This window comes from Hyperolius riggenbachi, chromosome 1 (assembly GCF_040937935.1).
Source record: "Hyperolius riggenbachi isolate aHypRig1 chromosome 1, aHypRig1.pri, whole genome shotgun sequence".
NCBI lineage: Eukaryota > Metazoa > Chordata > Amphibia > Anura > Hyperoliidae > Hyperolius > Hyperolius riggenbachi.
In genome coordinates, this window is record NC_090646.1 from 619434944 (window position 1) to 619461171 (window position 26228).

Consider the following 26228-nt stretch of genomic DNA (forward strand, 5'->3'; position numbering starts at 1 on the left):
TGCTTTGTGTATAAGAACCTGTGATGGAATTAGTGAGTAAATTTAGCTACTGTTTTGGGGACTGCTGATGTTATATAATAAACTTTCTAGGTGCTGCGGGTGAATGTGGGTTTTGGGATTCAAAGTTTCAATAACCCAATTTCAACACCAACACTAGAGAAGAGAGAAATGGGGGTTAAGCACAGCAGAGGGGTGAGGTTAGAGCTGGGCTTGGTAGAAGAGTGACACTGGGGTTAGGCACAGGAGAGGGTGAGGTTAGAGCTGGGCTTGGTAGAAGAGTGAGACTGGGGTTAGGCACAGGAGAGGAGTGAGGTTAGAGCTGGGCTTGGTAAAAGAGTGAGACTGGGGTTAGGCACAAGAGAGGAGTGAGTTTAGGGTTGAGCTTGGTAGAAGAGTGTGATTGGGGTTAAGCACAGGAGAGAAGTGAGGTTGAGGCTGGGCTTGGTAGAAGAGTGAGACTGGGGTTAGGCACAGGAGAGGAGTGAGGTTAGAGCTGGGCTTGGTAGAAGAGTGACACTGGGGTTAGGCACAGGAGAGGGTGAGGTTAGAGCTGGGCTTGGTAGAAGAGTGAGACTGGGGTTAGGCACAGGAGAGGAGTGAGGTTAGAGCTGGGCTTGGTAAAAGAGTGAGACTGGGGTTAGGCACAAGAGAGGAGTGAGTTTAGGGTTGAGCTTGGTAGAAGAGTGAGACTGGGGTTAGGCACAAGAGAGGAGTGAGTTTAGGGTTGAGCTTGGTAGAAGAGTGTGATTGGGGTTAAGCACAGGAGAGAAGTGAGGTTGAGGCTGGGCTTGGTAGAAGAGTGAGACTGGGGTTAGGCACAGGAGAGGGTGAGGTTAGGGCTGGGCTTTGTAGAAGAGTGACACTGGGGTTAGGCACAGGAGAGGAGTGAGGTTACAGTTTGGACTCAGGAGAGATTGTGATTAGGCACAGCACAGGAGAGGAGTGATGTTATGGTTGGGCTCGGTAGAAGAATGAGATTGGGTTTAGGTACAGGAGAGTGGATAAGAAGTTAAGGTTAGGCATGGGAAGTGTGTTTGGAGTTAAGCACAGAGGACTAAGTTTAGGTTGGGCAAAAGGTAGGGGAAGAGGTCAGAGTTGAGATTTAGGTTCACTACAGGTCATGCAGGAAAACAAGAAGTTAGGATATTGGGTTTGCCATAGTTAGGCTAGTATCATCTTTGGCTTGGCTGACTGTTGTAGATTTACATGAAGCAAAAGCAGGAAGATGCACGAGAAAGCTGTCTGACCAGTAGGCAGGCCCATAAAGTATACAGTGATGGTATGCAGACTGATAGTACAGGACAGTGTACAGACTCCTGATAAGGGAGTGGACTGACACCCAGGGGAGATGTTATCTTATGAGGTTTAGATTCAGTTTGCTGTATAAGGCAGGCATGTGATTTGTCCTTTGTTGTTTGTTACAGACTAGATGGGTGACGTTACCTGAAGTAATTTGAACTCCTTAATACGTTCCACACTCTCAGTCTTAGATTTATCATATCCCACTTCTCCACCGATGGTCAAGGATTTGCCTGCAGCATCAGCAACAGCTGATCCTTCCCCATCTCCTCCTCCTTCTTTTGCTCCTTCTGCTTTCTTGTCTTTGTCACCCTTTTTGCGGAATTCAGAGGGGGTGACCTTAATACTTGCTTTTACTTCAAGATTGTCTTCGCTCTCCTTGAGAATCCTCTGTACCAGTTCGGCCGTATCTGTGTAAACTTCTGATGTAAAGGTCTTATCTGCTAGTGTCTGAAAATGAACAAACAACATCACAATACAAAATACCATGACCAAGGCCAAGACAGGACCATTTTTTAGGCATAGGCAAATCAGAAAGTTTTATAGAAAACCAACTATGGGGGTGGCACCAATACACCTTTCTAAAGCACACTTTGTTTTATGAAAATAGATGCTGTATGTATATATATATATATATATATATATATATATATATATATATACTGTATATATAACACATAAAATGTTATTGAAAGTCTCACAACGACAACTAAGGCTTCTTTTCCACGAGCAGCTTGAAGGCAAGTGAATTCACCACCTGTCAGCTGCTCCTGTCCACTGGCCGGTCACTTGCAAGCTTTTGGTTTGGGCGGTGGACAGGCAACCCCCCATGAAGTTGCATCTGAGCATATTGGTTGTCATCCGCAGTCATGATATGACTGTTAATGCCACTGAGTGTCAAACATGACACGTGCAGTGTTACCACTTGCTGCCATTCAGCTATATGTCATTTCAGCCAAACGGCGCTTGTGGCTTGCAGCCGGTATGCTAAATTGCCCAACAAATGCGGAATTCAACCTCCCGTGGTAAAAAGGCTTGAAGAGGACTTCCATCCTGAAAAACAGAATCCTGCAGTGATGCTGAAATGAAAAGTTATATTCACCATGCAGTGTTGTGTCCCACGAAGCCGCCCTGAAGACCCCGCATCACTGCCCTTCTACCGCATGGCCCCGCCTCCCCTCTCTCCTCCGAGAAAAAACTTCAAGCTATTTACTACTCTTCTTCCCCCTGGTGAGATCGCCAGCTGTCGTCAAGACGAAAGCCAGCAATCACATTATAGGGTTAGAGCGCCGCTACGGAGGGAAAACTGCAGCGCTGGATCCCAGGGAGGTGAGTGAGTGCTGGGCTGCTGCAGAACTCCCTGGCAGCATGATTTTTTCCAGGTTTTAGGCTCTAAAAGCATGCACAAAAAATTGCACCGCTTTCAGACCCTAAAATCGGGGAGGAATCATAACGCCAAGGGGGTTAACACTTTGAACAGTGGAAGACTCAAATTTTCCGATCCAGGTAAAAACTTTATTGAACATTCTAATCCACTGGAGCAATCCCAAGGCTGGATTTATTATTTTTGGGACCCTAAGCCAAGTATGTTGTGTGTCACTTTCATGTGCAGCAGCGCCCCTCCCATTCCATGTGCAGCCCCCTCTTGCATTTCATCCATGTATGCAGGCAGTCTATTTCATTACCAGCTCCTCTGGCCGTCAGTGTCCCTTTTTCATGTGTTGCTCCCCATTTTCTGCCTCTTCTTTTATATGTAGCAACCTCTCTTTCATGTTCAGATGCCTCCCTGGGCCGCAGTCGCTCAAGGCCCGGGTCTTTATGGAAATCCGTCCCTGAGCATTCCATTTTTTTTTTACTGAATCTGGCAATTTGAGTCATCAAATGGGAGGTAATTCAACCACTACCTCCCATTTTTAAACTGTTTTTAGTGTATAATATATTTTTTGGCACCTTTGTGTTACAGTTATCTGCAAGTCCAAATCCTATGGAAAAAGTCAGCTGACGCTAAGGCCTCGATTCATAAAGCATTACCTCATGCGGTAATGCTGAAAACAGCAGACTTTACCGACCACTTAGCAAAATGTCAATTCATAAAGGCTGTTACCGCATGAAAAGCTGACATTACCGACCAGGGAGCTAAATTACCGACTTGGCTGCAGTTACCGACAACACATGTCAGTAAATTGTCAGCAAATGTCAATTCATAAAGCCTTCAACATGCGGTAAGCCTGGCGGTAGTTACTGACACCTCTGGTGAGGTCTTAACAAGTTACCGACAGCTCTGACAGCTCTGATTAATGCAAAGTGCAGAGATCCGAAAGTCTGTTTGATTCATCTGTGGAGAGAGCCAGAAAGCCCTCTGTGTGAATCATTTCAGCAGGCAGGGAAAGACTGTGTGACTCATCTGTCTGAGTCATCAGTGGAAAGAGCCGGCTGTGTGAGTAATTTCAGCAGGCAGGGAAAGACTGTGTGACTCATCTGTCTGAGTCATCAGTGGGAGAGCCAGAGAGAGCCGTCTGTGTGATTCATTTCTGCAGAGCAAAGAGGGAATCGGGACACTGCTCTACTCTACCGCTCAATGGGTAATTTACCGACCTCCAAGGGCAGCTGGGGAAATCTTTATGAATTAGCACACAGACCGGGAAAATACCGAGTGCGGTATTTTCCCGACAAGATTTTTGTTATCGCACTGCTGTTTATGAATCGAGGCCTAAGTCTGCATCTAGTGCAGGTGCAGTGGCCGCCAACTGATCTGAGTTGGAGAAGACAAACTGATTTTGTGGTAGGGGACAGGAGAAACCGTGAGTGATTACGCGGGCACAGGGAGGCTGCAGGAGGCAGATTGAATCCCTAGGTTTTGGGGTTTTTTTCACGGTTAAGGTTCCCTTTGTATCAAAAAGACAAACTAGTGCATTTCTCTCCTCCTCAACCCACCCATCAGGAGCTGCTCCATCGTGTGCAGTGCAGATTTTCCTACTCCCCCCTCATGTTACGGGATCTCACCCCTTTGTCAGGTGTACAGAGAGAGGCCACGTAACATGTACACTATCAACAAAGGATTGGGTGGTGTGCACCTTGAAAAAACAGAGCTTGTAAAAACAAAACAGAGGACACCAAGAGCCCAATAGTGCAATATTGTCTGGTAAGCTCAATAAATAATGTAATGTCAAAGGTTCTTATACTCACAAAGGTGGGTTACCATCAGGTAACCACTTGACAGGCAGGTGGGGAGTATTAGTACCTGACCCCACTCAGGTATAAAAGTCGCTCTCTGTAGATAGGAAAATGGGGAAAGAACCCCTCCACCAGGGGGTGGACTTAATGGTGCTGTAATATGTACGAACAGAGGCGCCAAGCAGAGTAAAACAATGTTCTAAAAATGATAAAAAGAGGGAAGTCGAGGTGGACTTACCTCCCCCTGGTAGTGGACATATACTCAAATGCAGAGTAACAAATATACAATTTATTCACAGCTTCATAAAATCGCAATGCGTTTTGCGGTCAACAGTCCCGCTTCATCAGGCAGTACAGGAGCATATAAAACTGGTTCAGGTCCATAAAGCGTGTGAGCGCCTCCATAAAGCTCACACGCTTTATGGACCTGAACTAGTTTTACTGTTACTTCTCCCTTACTTCCCTTGCATGTCATAGGTAGCTACATGTGCCCCTGAGTATCCAGGGCTATCCTCAGTATTAGGTAGCTAGTGGAGCCTCCTGACTGAAGGGAGATCGCACCAGTGGAATACCGAGAGCTGGGTGAGTAACCCTCTCACTTACACTCTGCTCAGGACTCTGCAAAGGAAAGTAGCTAGGCACCATGGGAGGGGACGGAACCGCCTATCCATCATCAGGCGCCTGTAGGCACGTGCCTACAGTGCCTTATGGTAAATCCGGCTCTGCAAGAGGGGCAACCAAACACATGAAGCAGGTGGAGAACACAAGCCCGTCTCCACTCGGGGGCCTCCAGGAATGGCTGGATGCAGGATGGTCACACTCTTAGAAAAACTTGGTACTACCAGTGGCAGGGCCACTGTAGACCGGAACTTCCTCCCTCTCCTGGGAAGCAGGGGAGGTGATCTGGCACATCAAGGGTGAAGAAGCTCAAAGGGTAAGATAAAACTGAGTTAAAAACAGTGAAACATGAAAGGTGGCTTGTCTCTCAGGATGACACAATCAATTTCTAATGAATTTAGTTTTTATTTGCACCGGCTAAGTGCAAACAAAAACTTTATTTCTTACAAACTGATTGTGCCAACCTGAGAGGTAAGCCACCTGTACCTTTTTCATTTTTAACTCAGTTTCATCTCACCCTGGGCGCCTCTGTAACGATTGTGGAACTTTCCCCGTGATCAGCGCACAACGCGTGCGCTGACACGGCGGAAATCCTCCACAAGCGTATAATTTGCAAGAACCCAGCAAAAGGTGCTACGCACCCGTAGAGGGAAAATTCCTGTCGGCAGATGGCGCTGGGGAGTGCAGAGGAACCAATCCTCTGTACCTCCACAAATGCCAGACAGGAATTGTACGAAACGCAGAACGCAATCGCAAGAGAGGCGATTGCGAATGAGAATGAGCAAAGGGACAGGTTGTATGTGTGTGCGCCAATCCAGTCGCCACCCCGCGACCGCACACACACAACAGCAGATATGAAATAGGAACGCGATCGCGAGAGGTGCGATCGCCAGACGAGACACAAGGCAGATCAGGACAGAATACGAGGTTAGCAAAGGCACAGCAAATAATACAATGAGGAGATACGGAAAATAATAAACGCTAGCTAACCGCGAACACCGCACTCATTCGCAACAGTGCACGCGGTTATGCGCGGTCTCCACGTGATAAGCACAATAGAGACAAGCACGCCTAACTAACCATTAACAGACAAACATGAAACAGAGGACGCGAGCGCTTGCTTAACGGTTACCTCACCGAGCCTCCAGCAAGCGTAGCAGACAGACACACGAAAACAGGGACAAGGGAGAGATAGGATCCACAGCACTAGCGAAAAGTGGCTAGCGCGATCCAAGTACAGAGTAGCAGAACAGAAGGATCCCCAGCGCTAGCGAAAAGTGGCTAGCGCGATCCCAGAAGACAGAACAGAAGGATCCCCAGCGCTAGCGAAAAGTAGCTAGTGCGATCCCAGGAGACAGAACAGAAGGATCCCCAGCGCTAGCGAAAAGTAGCTAGTGCGATCCCAGGAGACAGAACAGAAGAGATAGCTGGTAGCAACCGCTGCACCAGCTATACTCCAAGAACAGAGATCAGAACCATTTCCTGTCGACCACCATAGGGACAGGACAATGGCAACAGGCAAGACAAGACAGAACAGGCAATACAGATAATACAATCCTAACTGCACTAGGGAAATCTGCCTAGCGCAGATTCAGGAATTACTCTAAGCTGATGTTCAAACAGAGAGCAAGGCTGACACCCCACCAGGAGTGTTACATAGGACGAAATCCTTATGAACAGCAAAGCATTGTGGGAAAGACATAGTACTTATAGTACACGCCTCCAATGAATGTGGCCAGGCAATTTGCATGACAACGTATGCAAATTCCTCTGCAAGCACAAGCTGCAAAACTGACAGAAGCTCTTCTTTCCAGAGTCCTGCAGCATGCAAATCAAAACAATGGTCAAAAAGCTGCCTGCCTGCACAGGCAGCTGAGCAAATCATCACAGCCTCTTTACCCTTGATGTAAACTATCAAACAGCAGGGGCGTAGCAATAGGGGTTGCAGAGGTTGCAACTGCATCGGGGCCCTTGGGCCAGAGGGGCCCCGAAGGGTCCTTCCTCAACTACAGTATTAGCTATCTATTGGTCATGTGCTCATAATAATCACTTCTATAGATACTTTGATTAGTAGTAATCATTAACAAGCTGTTCCCCATCCCCTTCTTGCACCTCTGACACTGTAGTTGCCATTGGCAGGTTTTAGTGCGTATCAATTATTTTGTATAGAGTGTTTGGGGGCCCCAGTGTAAAACTTGCATCGGGCCCATAGCTCCTTAGCTACGCCACTGTCAAACACCATAGCTTCCAACTGTCCCTCTTTGAAAACCCAATCCCTCTGTTCCTCTTTCACCTTCATTTCTCCCTTTTCAGGACTAATGTACAGATCTGTCCAAATATATGTCTTTTTCTAAGGAAAAATGTGTTTACTAAGCTTCATTCTCATCCCTTAACCCTTCCAGGACCGTCCACCTAACCCCCCTTAAGGACCAGGCGATTTTGCATGGGGGGCACATTTGGAGGGGGGTAAGGCAGCCGAATCCCCAGTCTAGCTAGCTGGGCATGATGTCCCCTTGTAGCCAGGTGTCCACCCTGTAGCCAGTAGCCTTTACTCACCTCCCAGGCTCCAGTGATGAGCAGCTGTGGACCCCTCCACTCTGACCGGCATCCCTGTTGGTACTGATGCTAAGTCGCGACTTGATGACGTCATCAAGCCGGGACCTGACACTTGCGTCAGAGCGAGCGGGGATGCCGGCCAGAGTGGAGGGGAGCTCAGATTGCAGGGGGAACGTCAGGAAGGTGAGTGAATCCTCTTCTTCCCCCCCTACCACCGCAGCTCTAATGGTGACCACTATGATCCACCGGCGATCGTAGTGATCACGTGATCAGGAGACAATCGCATTGACTCCTGATCACTGAGGGGATATGTCAGTTGCCATATGACAGCTTAATTTCCCCTCTCGGGTACGCGCGATCGCTTCGGGAGTGGAAAAGGTGGGTGGCGTACATCTTATGCCGCATCATTCTAGGGCAGCCACAAGTGTGGCGCAGGATTTACCTACGGCGGTCGGCAAAAGGTTAAATTGATATTTTTCTTGTTTTCAAATGTTAATATGAAGGTAATTGAACCAGGATAGTAAAGGACCAAGGTGGTTTGAATGATAAAAAAACATATTTCTCTTATGAAGTCTTTATAGTATGTGTGACTAGGGGTGTGCCAGGGGCGGGATTAGTGGTGTGGCAGGGGTGTGGCTTAAGTGTCCCTCTTTCTTGTCTCAAAAAGTTGGGAGGTATGTCAAACTCAAGTTTATGCCTATTGAGTGTCTCCTCTGTTTGGATTTTACTTGGATACTGTATTTGGGTGAGATGGTGGCCCCCAGGAGGAGTGCACTCCGGCATTCAGGTTTAATACACCTGACTTAGATTTGATAGCAGATTTTTCTGATTATTTATCTCCCCCCACTCCCCATCTCTATAGAAACAGCACACATAGCTCACTGTAGTTGTCTGTATAACACTCATGCCTGGAACTGCCCCTCTGTCTATTCCTTTAGAATCTAAAGGAATAGACAGAGGGGCAGTTCCAGGCATGAGTGTTATACAGACAACTACAGTGAGCTATGAGAGAGCTTTGCCCTTGAGAGAGCTTTGCCCTTGCAGGCTAACAATCTAAAGTTTAGATTGTTAGCCTGCAAGGGCAAAGCTCTCTCACGCGTTTGTGTTTTGGATTTTGTTACACATTTATTCATATTAATCCTGCCACTGTTATTACCGATTCTGTGATTTGTACTGATTCTGTATTTTTTCTATTAACTAAAGAGTTATTTTGTATATTGATGTATATCATTGTCTGTATTATGTACCCCTTTGTTTCTTACTTTGTTCAGTGCCATGGAATATGTTGACGCTTTATTAATCAATAATAATAATAATAGTTAGGTATTGGTAAATATAGGCAACAGTTAAAGTGAGTCTGAAGCCTCTTTAAAAATAAAAAACAGATACTCGCCTAAGGAGAGGAAAGACTCTGGGTCCTATAGAGCCTTCCCTTTCTCCTGCCAGTCTCCTTGTTTTCCCAAAGTCTCCTCTGTTTGAATCTCTCGCTGCAGGATACTTCGGCAGTCTTCCGAAGCGCTCGGGCTCCCGAAGATTGGCAGCTCTGTACTGCGCACTAGGGATGGTCGGAATGCCAATTTCCGATTCCGCGGTAAATCCGCATTCTGTCATGTACCAATTACCGATTCCGCTTTCCGCTACCGCCGGAAATCGCGGAAATTCAGCCCGACTTTAACATCAATTTTCTCAAAAACTATAAGGGGCTTGATTCACAAAGCGGTGCTAACCTACTTAGCACGTCTAAAGTCTTTAGACGCGCTAACCAGGGTGCTAAGTAGGTTAGCACTGGATTTCTCAATCAGATCGCACGCTAACTTTACGTGCGCAAAGTTTTATGCGCGCAATGTTTTACGTGCACTAAGATCCATAGGCTTTAATGGGCACTTCGCGCGGAGCGCCCTGCGCATAAAGTTTTGCGCGCGTAAAGTTTTATGCGCGAAAAGCTTGTTTAGACGTGCTAAGGGGGTTTTCACAGGCGTGCTAACAGTTAGCACCGCTTTGTGAATCAAGCCCAAGGTCTTTTTGAAAACTTTTTTTGCATCGTGTTCAGAAGATTCTGTTTAATAAACCCTGAAAATTTGGTGTTTCTAGGACTTACGGGGGCTTTGCTATTAACCGCTAAAGTCGGCGGATTTTTACTGTAATGTAAAATGCAGAAAATAGGCAGATGCAGATTTTCTGCATTTTACATTACAGTAAAAATCCGCTGAATTTAGCGTTTAATAGCAAAGCCCCCTTAAAGAGAGACTGAAGCGAGAATAAATCTCGCTTCAGACCTCAGAGTTAGCAGGGGCATGTGTGCCCCTGCTAAAACGCCGCTATAGCGCGGCTTAACGGGGGTCCCTTCACCCCCAAATCCCCCTCCGTAATGCGGGGGAGCGCTTCCTGGTTGGGGCAGGGCTAACCGCCGCAGCCCTGCCCCACGCGCGTCTGTCAGCGCGTATCTCCGCCTCTCCCCCGCCCCTCTCAGTCTTCCTTCACTGAGAGGGGCGGGGGAGAGGCGGCGATACGCCACTGACAGATGCGACTGGAGGCAGGGCTGCAGCCGTTAGCCCTGCCTCCAGGAGCGACCAAATGCACGACCAAGTTGTGCTGGGGTGGGTTTGGGGGTGAAGGGACCCCCTTTGTGCGGCGCGACAGCGGCGGTTTTGCAGGGGCACACGTGCCCCTGCTAACTTTGAGCTCTGAAGCGAGATTTATTCTCGCTTCAGAGTCTCTTTAAGCCCTAGAAACACCAAATGTTCAGGGTTTATTAAACTGAATCTTGTGAACAAGATGCAATTTTTTTTTCCAAAAAGACCTTATAGTTTTTGAGAAAATCGAAGTTAAAGTCGGGTGGAATTTCTGCGATTTCCGGCGGAAATTTCCGCGATTTCCGGCGGCAATCCGCCTACGGCTCTTGCATTACCGATTTCCGCATTCCAATGCAGAAATGCAATTGCCGATCGGAATTTCGGAAATTGAATTTCTGCGGAATCCGAATGAGCATCCCTACTGCGCACACGCAAGTGCTCGTCTGAGGACTTCCAAAGACTGCCAAAGTGCACCCAAACCAGAATACAGCAGTCCACGACCGTGGTAGCCTGCGAGGGAACGCGGAGACCGGGAGGAGAGTGGGAAGGCTCTAAAGGACCCGAAGCCTCCTCTCTCCTTAGGTGAGTATCTCTTTTTTTGAGGAGGAATAGTAAGTACCGCCGCCGGGACTTGTGCAGGAGCAGCGTAAGCCTTTTAACGGCTTTACCCTGAGCTTAGATCTCCCGGTGGCTATTTCATAGGTATGCCTATGCTCACCCCTCATGGGTATGCGTAATGCCCACCCCTGGCTGAGTGGTGGTGATAGTCCCGCATCCTGTAATCCAGAGGTCCCCTGAGTGTGACCGAGTGGCATTTAGCCAGGGCATGAGGCAACTGCTATAGCTGCCTTTCCTTGTCTACCCACTCCGAAGAGGCGGGCCATTGTCTGTGGGTACTTTTCTTTGCATATACATAGCTTGGACCACTCTCCATGAGCCCGGGGGAAGGGGGGCTGGGAACATACACTTGGGGGCAGGGCCCCCTGAAAATGGGGAGCAACCAGAGCCGGATTTACCATTAGGCAATGTTAGGCACGTGCCTACAGGCGCCTGATGATGGATAGGCGGCTCAGTCTCCTCCCATAATGCCTCCCTACTTCCCTATGCAGCGTCCTGAGCAAGTGAGAGGGTTACTCACCCAGCTCTCGGCATTCCACTGGTGAGATCTTCCTTCAGTCAAGGGGCTCCACTAGCTACCAAATACTAAGGATAGCCCTGGATACTCAGGGGCACCTGTAGCTACCTATGATAAGCATGGGAAGTAAGGGAGAAGTGACAGCTGGGGCAGCCAGCACACTTGGGGTGCAGTTCAGCAGGTGTAGGTTCATGGAGGGAAAGTCTAAGGTGCCAGCCCAAGACATCTGTGCCTATATTCTCCTGTGAGGTAAATCCAGGCCTGATTGGCGAGACCGGTGGGTCGCCCGTAAGTCATATGGGAATCAACCATTACCATCGACCAAATTTTTCCAGCATGCCAGATCGATAATTTTGATTGATTCAGCCAAAACAATTGATTAAGTGGCCTTGGTCTTCATAAACATTATGAACAAAAAGGCCAGATAGCAAAGCCAAAAGTCGAGTAATGTATGGGGTACCATTCCATGCTGACTGTGGGCCTGTGGCTCACTAACTAGAACACCTCATTCCAGCACTGAGAGAAGAGGGACATCAGCGCTTGAACGTGGGGAGCAGATTAGTGAGCGCACTACAGAGGTCTTTCTATACTGGGGCACCACTTATAACTGGCTACTTATACTGGGGGAACGTATACCTGGCTACCTATACTGGGGCACCTATGCCTGGATACCTATACTGGGGGCACCTATACCTGGCTAGGGCAAGGGGACGAGCTTAGACAGAAGGGGATGAAAGAGGCACAGGGGGACTAGAGGTGGACAAAAGAGGCACAGGAAGAAAAGAGAATGGATAAAGGATAAGAAGGGACCTACAAGTCCCCATCTCATTCGTTAACTGGGGACTACCTGTATTTTGCTAGTATTTGGCTACACCCACAACATGCCATGGTCATGCCCACTTTTTGCCACATCACGCACTTCCTTCGCGCACAAACACGGGAATGGGGTGGCTAGTGGGCGGGTACACCAACCAGTGGGTTGTCCAGCTCGTCCCCTTGCCCTAGCCAGGTATAGGTGCCCCTAGTATAGGTATCCAGGGATAGGTGCCCCCAGTATAGGTAGCCAGGTATACGTTCCCCCAGTATAAGTAGCCAGTTATAGGTGGTGCCCCAGTATAAAAAGTCCTTTGTAGTGGGCTCACTAATCTGCTCCCCACGTTCAAGCGCTGATGTCACTCTTCTCTCAGTCAGCACATGCGGTCCTTCCAGCGCTTTGGGGGGGCCCAGGGCCCCCAGAAGCCCTGGGCCCCTTCACTGCAGTGTCAGTTGCCCCCCCCCCCCCCCCCTGATGGCTGCCCTGATCTCCCTACTCTCACACAGCACCCTCCCCTGGTGATGCCTGACCCTAAGACCGTACAACTACCCCGCCCTGCCCCCCCCCCGGTGGTGGCTAACCCTAAGACCCCCCTGGTGGTACCTAATCCTAAGACCCCCTTTGATGTTGCATAACCCTAAAACCACCCTGGTGGTGCCTAATTCTAAGACTCCCCCTGGTGGTGCCTAACCCTAAGACCCCCTGGTGGTGCCTAACCTTAACCCCCCCTGATCCCCACTACCAATAATACGATAAATTTCAATTCAAATGAAGCCGCCTGCTAAATAGCGTAATGGCTTTATATATTACGATAGTTAACAATTATGCCCACATATATCGATAAATAACAATTGCGCCCACATATATCGATAAATAACAATTGCGCCCATTTTTGGGTGCGACTTTTTCAACTGCAGCTTGGTAGAAGGCAGCCCCAGGGGAGTAAAACTGATTTTTTTTTCTTAGGCTTAAGTATCCCTTTAATAAACGTTGGGAAATATGATATGATATGATAATATATATGGTCTTCTTACCTTATAGTCCACCTTTACTGTATTCCATGGCATGCGGTAATACTGTCTTGTGTTACCATCACGCACTTTGCTGCATAATCCATTGAAAAATTCATTATCAAAAGGGTTTGCCACCGTATCCATTCCAAGAATGTTGAGTCTGAAAAGAAAGGAAAGTTTAATTCATATTTTTCCCCTTATCCCAGCCACTCTCTGCCAGGAATAGGTTTCCGAGTAGCTGCACGTTCTTAGATACTCGGATTCAAAATTATAATTAATCCTGATTAAAGCTGGTTGACCTCGGAAGATGGGGGGTTAACTTACCCAGAGGTCCACAGGGTCCTGTGCAGTCCATTCGCCTCACATGCACAGTGTTGGAGGGTGCCAAGACCAGGGATGCTCATCGGGATTCCGGATATCCGGGTAACCTGGATATCCAAAATTTTTTGCACTATCCGATTCGGATTCTGGATTTTTTTTAAAATCTAGATAACTATCTGCGGATAGTTTCACCAGAGCCGGATCTTCAACCAGGCAAACTAATAAACTGATTATGGGCCCCAGGAGGTCAAAAGGGCCCCATAAAGATGTCTTGCCTCTGTTCATGTAGTCCTTTAGTAACTCTTTCAGTCTTTAAAAACAAGATCTCTGCAGCAATTCTCTACTACAAAGATAAGAAGCAGGCACACACAGTTACCCCCCTCGCCTTAGCTCAGATCTGTCAGACACGGGCTGGGTGCTGGAATGTGATCTCTTCATACAGGAGCCGCTTGCTAGCTTAGCTAGAGAAACTTGATGTGGCAAAAACATCTGTAGTTAAACTTTTTTTCATAGTAGCATCATAATTTGCTCAAAAGTCTATGACTTATGTTCGTAATGTTTACATTTAGTTCCGGTCTTTGCTGAACTTATTAGCCTTAATTGTATCTCCCACATAAGAGGCACATAAAGATTTATTGTCTGTCTCTGTTCTGTGTATTGTCTCTGTTCAACTCTTTCAGTCTTTAGATCTCTGCAGCAATGCTCCACTACAGAGATAAGAGTTCTGTTGGTGATGTTTACAGTTGGTTCCTGTCATTGCTGAACTTGACCTTAATTTTATCACCCTAGTTGGCCAAAAAATATCTAAAGCTGGCTATGCACACATCGATTTTGAACACTGATTGAATCTTCCAGTAATCTATTGCTCTTACATATCCAATCGATTAGCTTTTAAAAGATATTGTGCTGTTTATCAATCTCTGTGGTATGGGGGCAGGACAGGAGTGGTGGGGGATCGATGGTCCATAACTTTGCTCTGCATTGAGCAGTACAGCACTTGCAGTTTGATTGAAGCTTGATACAGTTTTGCTGAAGCCTATCAGAATTAAAATTGCTGTGATAGAGGTTGATCACTAACCAATTGAGTGGAATAATGATCAATTGGCTAGACATATTGAGGCATTATTGACCTGTGTATGACTAGTGAGAATGAGGGAGCGAAACTGACTAATTTGGTCTTGCAGTGAATAAACTCCAATATTGCTTTACGAGATCCTCACAACTCGAATGCCTGGTACACACCGTGCAATTTCCCGTCAGATAGATAGGTCAAATGGATTATTTCTGAGAGATCCGATTGTGATCCGATTATGATTTCCGATCGTTTTTCTGATCAATTTTGTATAGAAGTGTTTGGAAAATGATAAGAAAAATGATTGGAAATCATTTCTGACTTTTCAGAAATAATTGATTCAACTCATCTATCTAATGGGAAATTGAATGGTGTGTACAAGACATTACCGTCACATTTGCCGCGTGGCAGGCTTAGGCAACAATAAAGAAGTACAAGGGGCCATCACATTTTCGGTGTAAACAATCATGAAGTTGATCTTAAAGAGAACCAGAGATCAATGAAAAAAAGATTTTATACATACCTGCGGCTTCCTCCAGCCCCTTCAGCCTGGATCGCTCCCACACCGCTGTCCTCCGCTGCCTCTGTCCCCTGGTACCAGGTCCCGTCTCTTCAGCCAGTCTGGGCCAGTTGACGCACGCACAGTGCACTCTCTCCGTACTGCGCAGGTACATGCGTAAGGCAGGCGCCGGCGAGATGGAGGGAGCCCCTATGCATGCATACAACCGGCCGCGTCCTGCGGAAGTGACGGGACCCGGTACCGGCGATAGAGGCAGCGGGGGACAGCGGCGTGGGAGCTTTCCATGTTGATGGGGCGAGAGGAAGCGCCAGGTATGTATAAAAATTGTTTAAATTTTTCAAGTTCCTTCATCTCTGGTTCCCTTTAAATCTGCCTTGCTGTATTCACTTTTGTTGCCACTGGCTTAGACATTCAAGGACAACTGTAGTGAGAAGTATGTGGAGGCTGCCATATTTATTTTCTTTTATACAATACCATTTTTTTTGGGCAGCCCTGCTGATCTATTTGGCTGCAGTAGTGTTTGAATTGCACCAGAAACAAGCATGCAGCTAATGCCAGGCCTGACAATAATGTCACCTGATCTGTTGCATGCTTGTTCAGGGGCAATTGCTAAATATATTCAAGGCAGAGGATCAACAGGATAGCCAGGAAACTGGTATTGCTTAAAAGTAAATAAATATGGTAGCCTCCACATACCTCTCGCTACAGTTGTTCTTTAATGGCTGCGTGTTGATGTTATTGCACAGCAAATAACCTTACACTGTTAGAAAAGCTGTACACTGACTTCTCTACAGAGTATCACAGCGTCATATCTTCAGTGCTGTCTGTTCCATGAAAAGATAAAATAGAATATTTACAAAAAAGTGAGCGGTGCACTCACTACTGTGAGATGCTGTATGCTGGGGAGACATTCTTTCAACAGTGTGTGTGTGTGGGTGGGGGTGGGGGGGGATAGGCAAAAGAGACCACCACCTCTCTCCCTCTCTCTTATTTGTAGACTGTCAAAAGCAAGCTCACATACATTGGCCAGGAATAAAACCCAGGTCAACAGCTTGGAGGGCAGCTATGCTCATCACTATACTACCAACAGCACTACATGCTGAAGCCAGCCTAGCATGTACCATTGTGATATACCCAAGAGAAAAATGAGCTTGCTTATTTGCCTAATTTGCTATATGAAAGCAGTGGGACACATGGTGATACTGCTTACAGGCTTCAATTCAAGACTTCAGAATCAGAAAGATCATGTGCCCCCCTGGATGATGCTGGTGTAACACACACAGCAAAGGACAGCAATTTGAAGTCTGGAAGATTCCAGGGCAAGGGTGGGAAGGATGAAAAACGAGGTGGCCATGCAACCCTTCCTGCTAGGGACGGCCTTGCCTTTTGTGTTCAACAGTTGTCCGAAGAAAACCCCAGATAGCCATTTAACAGGAATTGCGTGTACAGTATCTGTGGCACAATTGGTTAGTGCATTTGGCTGTTAACCGAAAGGTTGGTGGTTCAAGCCCACCCAGGGATGGCTTTGTGTTTTGTGAAGGGATCTAATGTACCCTTCTTAAACTTGAAGATTGTATACAAATGTAAGCAGACTACCGAGTGGTGCAGCAGAAGTGTGCTGGGCCCATAACCCAGAGGTTGATGGATTGAAACCATGTTGTGCTAGGCATTATTTCATTTTTGCACCTCGAGGGGAAGGAGGGGTAGGAGGGGAAGGAGGGGTAGGAGGGGAAGGAGGGGTAGGAGGGGAAGGAGGGGTAGGAGGGTAGGAGGGGTAGGAGGGGAAGGAGGGGTAGGAGGGGAAGGAGGGGTAGGAGGGGAAGGAGGGGAAGGAGGGGTAGGAGGCGAAGGAGGGGACGTAGGGGTAGGAGGGAAAGGAGGGGTAGGAGGGAAAGGAGGGGAAGAAGGGGAAGGAGGGGTAGGAGGGGAAGGAGGGGAAGGAGGGGTAGGAGGGAAAGGAGGGGAAGGAGGGGTAGGAGGGGAAGGAGGGAAAGGAGGGGTAGGAGGGAAAGGAGGGGTAGGAGGGAAAGGAGGGGAAGAAGGGGAAGGAGGGGTAGGAGGGGAAGGAGCGGAAGGAGGGGTAGGAGGGAAAGGAGGGGAAGGAGGGGTAGGAGGGGAAGGAGGGGTAGGAGGGGTAGGAGGGGAAGGTAACAAAACCAAGCAGCCAAATGCAGGTAGAGAAATCAAAACTGCTCGGCTGCAGCTTCGCTGGAACCGGCAGGAGAGATCCTTACATCTTGCAAGTGAGGGATATTATTAGGCATATGAAAGTACAGCTGATCTACTCATTTCAGCCATAGTGGTTGTGGTATGAAAGATTTCAGTTTCGATTGATACTTCAATCAATGTAGAGAAGAAGATTGAACTATGTGTACCATTATTTGACGACCACACACAGGGCCAGATGCAGTAAACTGGGTAAAGTTGACATACGCAAGGAGCCTACAGCAATTTTACTGCTACTGACGCTGGAGGAGCAATGCTTGTTAGCCTGTTAGCGCCACAGGCACCCTCCTGGCATTAGTTACGGTAACATTGCTCTGCGTGCCATGCATATGGCAACTATGCAGCTTACTGCATCTGCCCCACAGTTTCAATGCAAGGTTATTCTTTTAAAGGGACACTTAAGACAGAAATAAAAAATCAGATTTACTTTCCTGGGGCTTCTACCAGCCCCCTCCAGCCACCCTGTGCCCTCGCAGTCACTCACGGAGCCTCCGGTTCCCTACCGCCAGCTAGTTTTGTTTTCACTGACAGGCCTGACCACGCGTATTTTTCTTCGTGTTCCCGTCTGCAATAGAGACCTGTGCCTGTGCAGGATGCTATTGAGCACAGGAACATGAAAAAGGACACTCGTAGCCAGGCCTGCGCAGGCACAGAAGGCCCGCCGACTCCCTGTCAGCGAAAACGAAACTAGCTGGCGGCGGAGGACCGGAGGCTTCGTGAGTGACTGCGAGGGCACGGGACAGCTACAGGGGGCGTGTAGTAGCCCCAGGCAAGTAAAACCGATTTTTTATTTCTGGCTTAAGTGTCCCTTTAAATTATTACCGTATTTTTTGGCATATAAGACACTCCGGACTATAGGATACGCTTAGGTTTAGAGGGGAAGAACCAGGGGAAAAAAATATACTAAACCTGGTGTGTCCATGGTCCAGGGGCATCTTGTAGATGTTATTCCCCAATTATTGTGTCCCCCTTGTACCTCATGTGTCCTCCTGTGCCCCATGTGTCCTCTTGTGTCCCTTTTTGCCCCCCTCCGTATCCCCTTCCGTCCTCAATGTGTGTCTCCTTCGGTACCACATGTGTCTTCCTCTGCCCCCGTTTGTCCTTCTTTGCCCCTCATCCCTGTATGTCCACCTCTGCTCCCGCCTTGTGTACTCCTCTGCTCCCTGTGTATATGCAGCAGCAGCAGCGTGGTTCACCTTATCCGCAGCTCCAACTGTGATCTGAGATCTCTCCTGTCCCTCACTGTTCCCCTAGTTCTCGCTTCTGCTGATCACATCATCAGCAGTAGCCCGCATTAGGAACACAGTGAGAGATGAGGTGAGCTTTGCTGCCGCTGCATATACTTATACACGGGGAGTGGAGGAGGACACACAGGGGGCAGGGGAGGACTACACGGGGAGAATACAGGGATCCAGTGGTTATTATCGGCGGGGGTTCGTAAGTCGGGGACTCTCTGTATTTGCCACATAAGACGCAGGGACTTTTTCTCTCCATTTTTGAGGGTGAAAAAGTGCATCTTATATGCCGAAAAATATGGTAGATCTCAGCTGAATCATGATCATATAAAGACCAATAAAGAGAACTCTGACTTTAGGGTAAAGTAAAAAACTAGATCAAACATGAATGAATGTAACCATCGATTTTTTTTTTAATCAATTAGAAATTATGACTAATTGAGCGTCTAATCAATCAAATAAGTTGACCAGTGTATGGAACAACCATCCCTTAACAGAGCCTGATCATGGACAAGGCAACCCTAGGAAGTTGCCAAAGGTCTGGAGAAAGGCTAGAGGTCTAGTGGATGCTATCACCCCATCTTAATCATTTTTCAGCCCCTTAACCAATTGTTCATGATTTAAAATTAAGTTCTCAACTAAAGTGGCGGAGCTATAGTAGCCATGTGGGGGGGTGAGGAAAGGGGGTTTGGATCTCCACTCTTCCCCTTTCTGCAGAGTAGTGGAGTGGAGCAGTTTAATATTTGCCTGCTCCAGGGCTGCTTTGGCTCTCCTCTGATGTTCCTGAAATCCACAAGATCTATCCTGCAATGCATGTCACATGTTAAAGGACCACTATCATGAAATGTCTAAAAAATTAAACAAAAAAAAGATTTCTAAAAAATAATTTTCTAATTATTTTTATTTTCTAAAAAATAAAACTAAAAAAGATGGCCTGTCCCTTACTTACAAGATGTAAGGTTCCCTCCTGCCGGTTGCAGCGGAGCCCTGTGTGTGGTCGTCACATAATCGTACACATGGTTCAATTTTCGATCTGTACATTGATTGAAATATCAATCGAAACTGAAATCTTTCATACCACAACCAGTACGGCTGACATGAGTAGATCAGCTGTACTTTCATATCTAATAATCCTAATAATCATCACTTACAAGATGTAAGGATCCCTCCTGCCAGTTGCAGCGGAGCTGCACCCGAGCAGTTTTGATTTCTCTACCTACATTTGGTTGCTTGGTTTTGTTTGCAATTGCCATGAGAGTCTTTGGTATTTGCAATCACACTGCAGTTCAGAGTCGCCCAGGATGTTGTCCCAGAGCTCAATTTCGGCCCACTCTGTGTTTGAGTTTGACACCCCTGCATTAGAAGGTGCAGAAAGGGAGGGACCAAGATGGTCTCTCACCCTGCTCATTCCATCTTCCAGGTTATGCCTACAGGAGCAGGGCTGGCACTACAATACAGGCAAAGGGGTAAATTGCCACAGGGCACCAGAGTCTGTAGGGGCCTCCCAAGTGTTCGTTATTCATCCCTCTTACTTTCAAATTAAATTTTGTCTGCCGTCGGGCATGGTACCCTTTCTTCCTTGCACTGTCACAGCCGGCTACAGCGGCGCTCTCCCCGATGCACCGCAGGCATGTGATGTCACATTAGTATGTACATGCCTACGAGGAGGCAAGAGGTGCCCTGCCCTGTAATATCTATACTGTCTGTTAAGCAGCTGCTAAGTCAAATTCCTTGTAAGTTATTTGACCAAATACAATTGATTCTGATTATTATAAAAGCAGTACACACCCATTTCCTGAGGTTCTGGCTACCTCTGACAGCTCGAGAGGGTCACCACGACAGACAGGTTTTGGGTCGTTATCACAATCTTCATCCGTGTTATCTCCACAGTCATTGTCTCCATTACATCTCAGCCTTTCCGATATACATCTACCTGTCAATGTAACCAAGAAAGACAAATAATCCGAAGGGTATTCATGATAAACAGTATTTCCATGATAGTTATGATATATGGCAGGTTCAAATATTTAGAAGATATTTAGAAGAAAAAGGTGTGTCAGAGCATAGGCAAATGCAGGGGGGGATTACAGCTGCCCAGAAACCCCCCTCAGACCAGGGCTGGTACAGTGTCTGGGGACAGGCACAAGTTGAGACACCAGAATACCTGCAGGTATCCTGCAGCTCACAGCACTGCCCCTTTTCTTTCCTTGCTACAGTTGACTTTGGATGGAACAGCAGTGTGTACAGAGCATGGGGCAGCAGTGTGTGTACAGAGCATGGAGCAGCAGCGTGTGTACAGCGCATGGAGCAGCAGCATGTGTACAGAGCATGGAGCAGCTCTGGGGAAATTAACAGTATCAGGTATGAGCACAGCCCTGTGCCCTGCTGTGTGAATGCTTCACTTTCCCCTTCATTAGCAATGTCGGCTGTCCTCATTATTATCTGCATATAAACTGCTCCTGATTGATTCCATCGTCGATCGAGAGCAGATTGGACATTTAGGAAATAATTGTCAGATCCTGTCAGTCGGACAGGTTATTGCATTGTGTGTACCCAGCATGATGTCCTACCATATTGTTATACTGTATTGTGTGCGTGGCTGAGTAAGACCTTTCAGGAATCCCCCCCTTAAAGATCTTGGGTTTGCCCCTGCAGAGGGAGGAAAAACATAGTTTTGCTGACACTGTAGGCACCTCCATAACTTGCCCTCCCCAACTCCACCCCAGCAATGAAACTCCCTTTCAGAACAGACAACATTTCTGCTCAGCTTTTTAGACAGTTCTGCATCCAGCGCAAACACTTACTAAATAGCTTCCAGACTCTATGATGATCATGGAGAGAAAGGAGGCAATGTGCATTACTTAAAAGGACTTATCAGCACTATGATTGGCTTTGGGAACATGCGTTTTCATTCTCCCAATCTAAGAACTAACAGCCAGGGACAGGGGAAATTGGTAGTGAGCGGGAGCGTGCGCACCTCGTAGAAGGGAGTGGACACATATCTTCGCCCCAGGGAAATTAGATGAAGTCTTATGGGGCATAGAATGTACTGCCTCAATACCAACAAGTAGTTAAAGGGAACCCGACGTGAGAGGGATATGGGGGCTGACATGTTTGTTTCCTTTTAAGTAATGCACATTCCCTGGCGGTCCTGCTTATCCACTGCCTCTAATACATTAAGCCATAGACCCTGAACAAGCATGCAGATCAGATATCTATGACAAATCTGACAAAATTAGCTGCATGCTTGTTTCAGGTGTGTGATTTACACTCTTGGGGACCACAGCTTTACACCCCCTAGTGACCACCAGGCGATTTTTTTTTTACAATTCAGCACTCTGCAGCTTTAACAGTTTATTACTCTGCCATACAACTTAGCAGCCATATAAATCGTATCTCCTTTTCTGCCCACTATTCTGTTGGTGGTATCTGATTGCTGCTGCATTTTTTTTAATGTATTTTTGTTTGTTTTTGTTTTTTTTTTAATAAAAACTGCTACCGTATTTTTTTTAATTTTATTCCTCCCACCTTTTATCCCTCCCATCTCAGCTGGCAGGCTGATCAGGAATCCCCGTTGTGCGCGACGTCAGGGAACGCACGCGTTCTGCCTCCAGGACCTGACGCAGATTGGCGTTAGGCGGTCCTGGGGGAGCCACTCTGCGGCCGCCCAAGGCAATTGCAGAGCAGTTAAAAGGAAATGAATACGGCAGCTTCTATAGGTCTCACACCTCAGGTTCCTTTAAAAAGGACACCCAAGGTGAAAATAAACAAATGGAATAAACAATTGTATCTATACTCCTTCTCCTAAAAAAGACTCTTTAAGATATTCCACAGTTTTATTTTATATTTAAGTCTACTTTTTACATTTTTACTGTTTTATTGTTTTTGCTCAATGACACATTCATTGAAGTATGCCAGGGCTAAAATATATGAACTATTGATCCTTTTTATCTCTTTCCTGGTCTCCTAGCCATTTTCTGCTAATAAAGTGTTCCATAGTTGTAATTTCTTATCAGTGAGGCTCACACTGTACTCTGACCCAGTCGTGACTCAAAGAGGAACTGTCACTTACATACCTGATGTTTAACTCTTTCAGGCAGAGAAAGAAAAAAGTTTGGCACTGTACATACCCATGTCTATCTCATCATGTCACATGTCACCTCGGGTATCCTTTAAAGAATAACCCAGATGAACCTCGGGTCAAAAAATAGATACTTATCTACGAAGAAGGAAGCCTCTGGATGTGATAGAGCAGGCTTTCTCAACCAAGGTTCCCTGGAAGCACAGGGTTCCTTGAGTACTCTGCAGGGGTTCCTTGGCATTTCCCCCCATCGTGGGGGAAGTATAATGGAGCACATTATAATAGGGAATACTTAAAAAATAAGCACTACATTGTACTAAATGAGAGGCAATGTAATAGGGGGTAGAGAAATAAACAGCCTCACCTACTTTTAAAGACCTTGCCCCCTGCAAAGTAAATGCAGGGGTTCCCGAGATCAACAAATTGTTTGCAGGGTTCCTCCAGGGTATAAAGGTTGAGGAAGGCTGCTGTAGAGGCTTCCTATGCCATTCTCTGGACCATATTGCCTCTCACGGACCCCTGAAAACCCCAATTTGTTCTGGTTCACCATGAACTTGCTGCGTAGGCTGTAACTGTGGATGTTTCAAGTCCTACTCCATAGAGCCAATATGAAACTGTATGCATGTTGGATTAGTTTCAGTGGCGTAGCAATAGGGTTTGCAGAGGTCTCTCTACCACACCAGGGCCCTTGGGTCAGAGGGGCGCTGTAGGTCCCTCTCTCAATCGCAGAATTATCTCTTTATTGGTTCTGTGCTTGTAATAATCACATCTATAGATGCTTTGAATGGTAGTAATCATTAACAAGCTGTTCCCCATCCCCTTCTTGCACCTCAGACACTGTGGTTGTCCTTGGCAGGTTTTGATGCGCAGTATCAATTGTTATATAGAGAGTGATTGGGGGGGGGGGATGTTAAACTCACATTGGGGCCCATAGCGCCTTAGCTACGCCACTTAGTTTGGCTCTGTAATATTAACCAGCTGACACGTCACTGCATTCCAGCCATTTTGGAGGTGTGGTTTGTTTACAGGGTCAACAAGGGATGATTTGCATATTTAGCAGTGATGCATTGTGGGAGACATCATATGCTCACTCCAACCTGAATTATCATAAATACCTTCTGTTTTAAGAAGGCAAATTTTTGTTTTCCATAGCATCTTAGTAAGAGGGCTTTTGGGTCCTTTGTAGTCCCTTACACACTCCTAGGAATCCCTATAATAAATCCAATAAGAGCTTGTTGGATTTCTGACCGCTCTCCTCTTCATGCATGAGCGCAGTCACACTGCACCTGTGCGAATACAGCCGCTTCTGCGCAGTAAGCCTGAGCTACTAGTGCACAAGCAGCACCGTGCTACTACACAGGTGCGGCCATAGTTGCGCATGTGCAGCTCTTGCAATGCTCACGTATGAAGAGGAGCGTGGTTGTGATTTTCAGGAGGGTCCCGGGAGGAGGACATAGGAAGCCTCTGCAGGATCCAGAGGCTTCCCTCTTCTTAGGTAAGTATCTGTCTTTACACCCGAGTTTCGCCTCGGGTTACACTTTAGATTAGGGTTATCTTATTACTCCAGGCTAATGTGCCAATAGTACGGTGACCATATGTCCCGCTTTACCTGGGACGCGTCCCGCCTTCGGGGGGCGCTGTTCCAGGCTGCATGAGGTCCCGGGAAACGTCCCGCTTTTAGCAGCGGGATGTCCCAGCTTTGGGACTCTGGCCACCGTACAATGAACTAGCTGTAGCGTCTCATAGACGCTGCGCTAGTTCATTCCCCGCAGCCCCGCTCCAGCAGCCTGCATATTCCTCCGGCAGGCACAGGCAGAGCAGGGCTACGGGAAGATGGCGTCTGGAGGTGGAGCCCTGTACTGGAGACTATTTGTGTCACCAGTACAGCGCTCCGCCTCCGGACGCCATCTTGCCGTAGCCCTGCTCTGCCTGTGAGAGCGGGAGATTGAAGGAGGATCGTCCAGGGGGAGCCTCACACACACCAGAGGTCGGCTGCATGAGGGGACGTCCTCTGCCAGGTGAGTAAATGCTTTTTTTTCCAGGTGAAATGTGCCCACATTGCGTACATTTTGTACTGACATGTTTGCCCCCATTGCGTTTATTTTGTGCTGAAATGTTGCCCGCAATGTGTTTATTTTGTGCTGAAATGTTGCCCGCAATGCGTTTATTTTGTGCTGACATGTTTGCCCCCATTGCGTTTATTTTGTACTGACATGTTTGCTCCCACTGCGTTTATTTTGTGCTGACATGTTGCCCGCAATGCGTTTATTTTGTGCTGACATGTTGCCCGCAATGCGTTTATTTTGTGCTGACATGTTGCCCGCAATGCGTTTATTTTGTGCTGAAATGTTGCCCGCAATGCGTTTATTTTGTGCTGACATGTTGCCCACAATGCGTTTATTTTGTGCTGAAATGTTGCCCGCAATGCGTTTATTTTATGCTGACATGTTTGCCCCATTGCGTTTATTTTGTACTGACATGTTTGCTCCCATTGCGTTTATTTTGTGCTGACATGTTGGCCGCAATGCGTTTATTTTGTGCTGACATGTTGGCCGCAATGCATTTATTTTGTGCTGAAATGTTGCCCGCTGTAACGATTTGTGTCAGCAAAAGGCAGAATTCTGATTATTAGGTTATCTGCAGTATCACCAATAATGCAGATATATACCTGATTATAAGGTGATCTGCAGAATCACATATAATGCTGGTATATCAGAAGCTGCCGTGACAACAAATACAAAAGGTGTAACAGGTGTAATGTGCTTGGTGCAACAGTAATACTGATAAGTTTAGCAGGACCTCACCAGAGGAGCTGGTGGGTACTATCAATAATGAACTTCACCAGTGACAAGAGCTCACTGGTGAGTATAAAGCAGAACCTCACCAGAGGAGCTGGTGGGAACTAACAGCAAAGAACCTCACCAGTGACAAGGGCTCACTGGTGAGTATAAAGCAGAACCTCACCAGAGGAACTGGTGGGAACTAACAGCAAAGAACCTCACCAGTGACAAGGGCTCACTGGTGAGTATAAAGCAGAACCTCAAAAGAGGAGCTGGTGGGAACTAACAGCAAAGAACCTCACCAGTGACAAGGGCTTACTGTTACTGGTGAGTAGAGAGGTCAGACAGATCGGTTTGGCAACAGACAGTAAGGTACAGTACAAAATTGGCAGGCAAAAGGATAGAGATACTGTATATCATGCAGAGTTTAGCAACAGAATCAGAAGGGCTAAAGTACTAAATCGTAAGGCGAGAGCAAAGTCAGAAGAGAGCCAGAGTCATACACAGGAAATCAAGCAATATATATATATATATATATCAATAACCGTAATAAATCCTAGTCTTGTGTGAAATCCCCGGTTTCCTCCCGGATCAAAGCACACCGGATCTATCTAAGGTCTGAGTGCTAACACGTAGCATTCGCAACAGCAGACAAATTGCAAGTGACTCCAAGCTGCTTAAGAAGCGGAGGAGACCCCTCGGCCACGCCCCCGCTCATCAGACAATCGGAGGCGCCGAGAGTCTCCGCTGACGTTAGCCGACTGGCCGGTCAGCTGACGCGCCTCCTTCGCGCATAAAGGTCTCGTCTATG

The 26228-nt window shown here is 47.1% G+C and overlaps 1 protein-coding gene across 1 annotated transcript in view; it reads right to left on the minus strand.

Moving 5' to 3' along the window:
* The window catches only part of LOC137528978 (complement component C9-like), a 93142-nt gene that overhangs the window by 37364 nt on the left and 29550 nt on the right, over nucleotides 1-26228 (minus strand). Inside the window, exons 4-6 of the mRNA XM_068250814.1 lie at nucleotides 20345-20489; nucleotides 13204-13342; nucleotides 1444-1749 (exon numbers count right to left, since the gene is read on the minus strand). Coding sequence (XP_068106915.1) covers nucleotides 1444-1749; nucleotides 13204-13342; nucleotides 20345-20489 — 590 coding nt within the window. The remainder of the gene's footprint in view (nucleotides 1-1443; nucleotides 1750-13203; nucleotides 13343-20344; nucleotides 20490-26228) is intronic.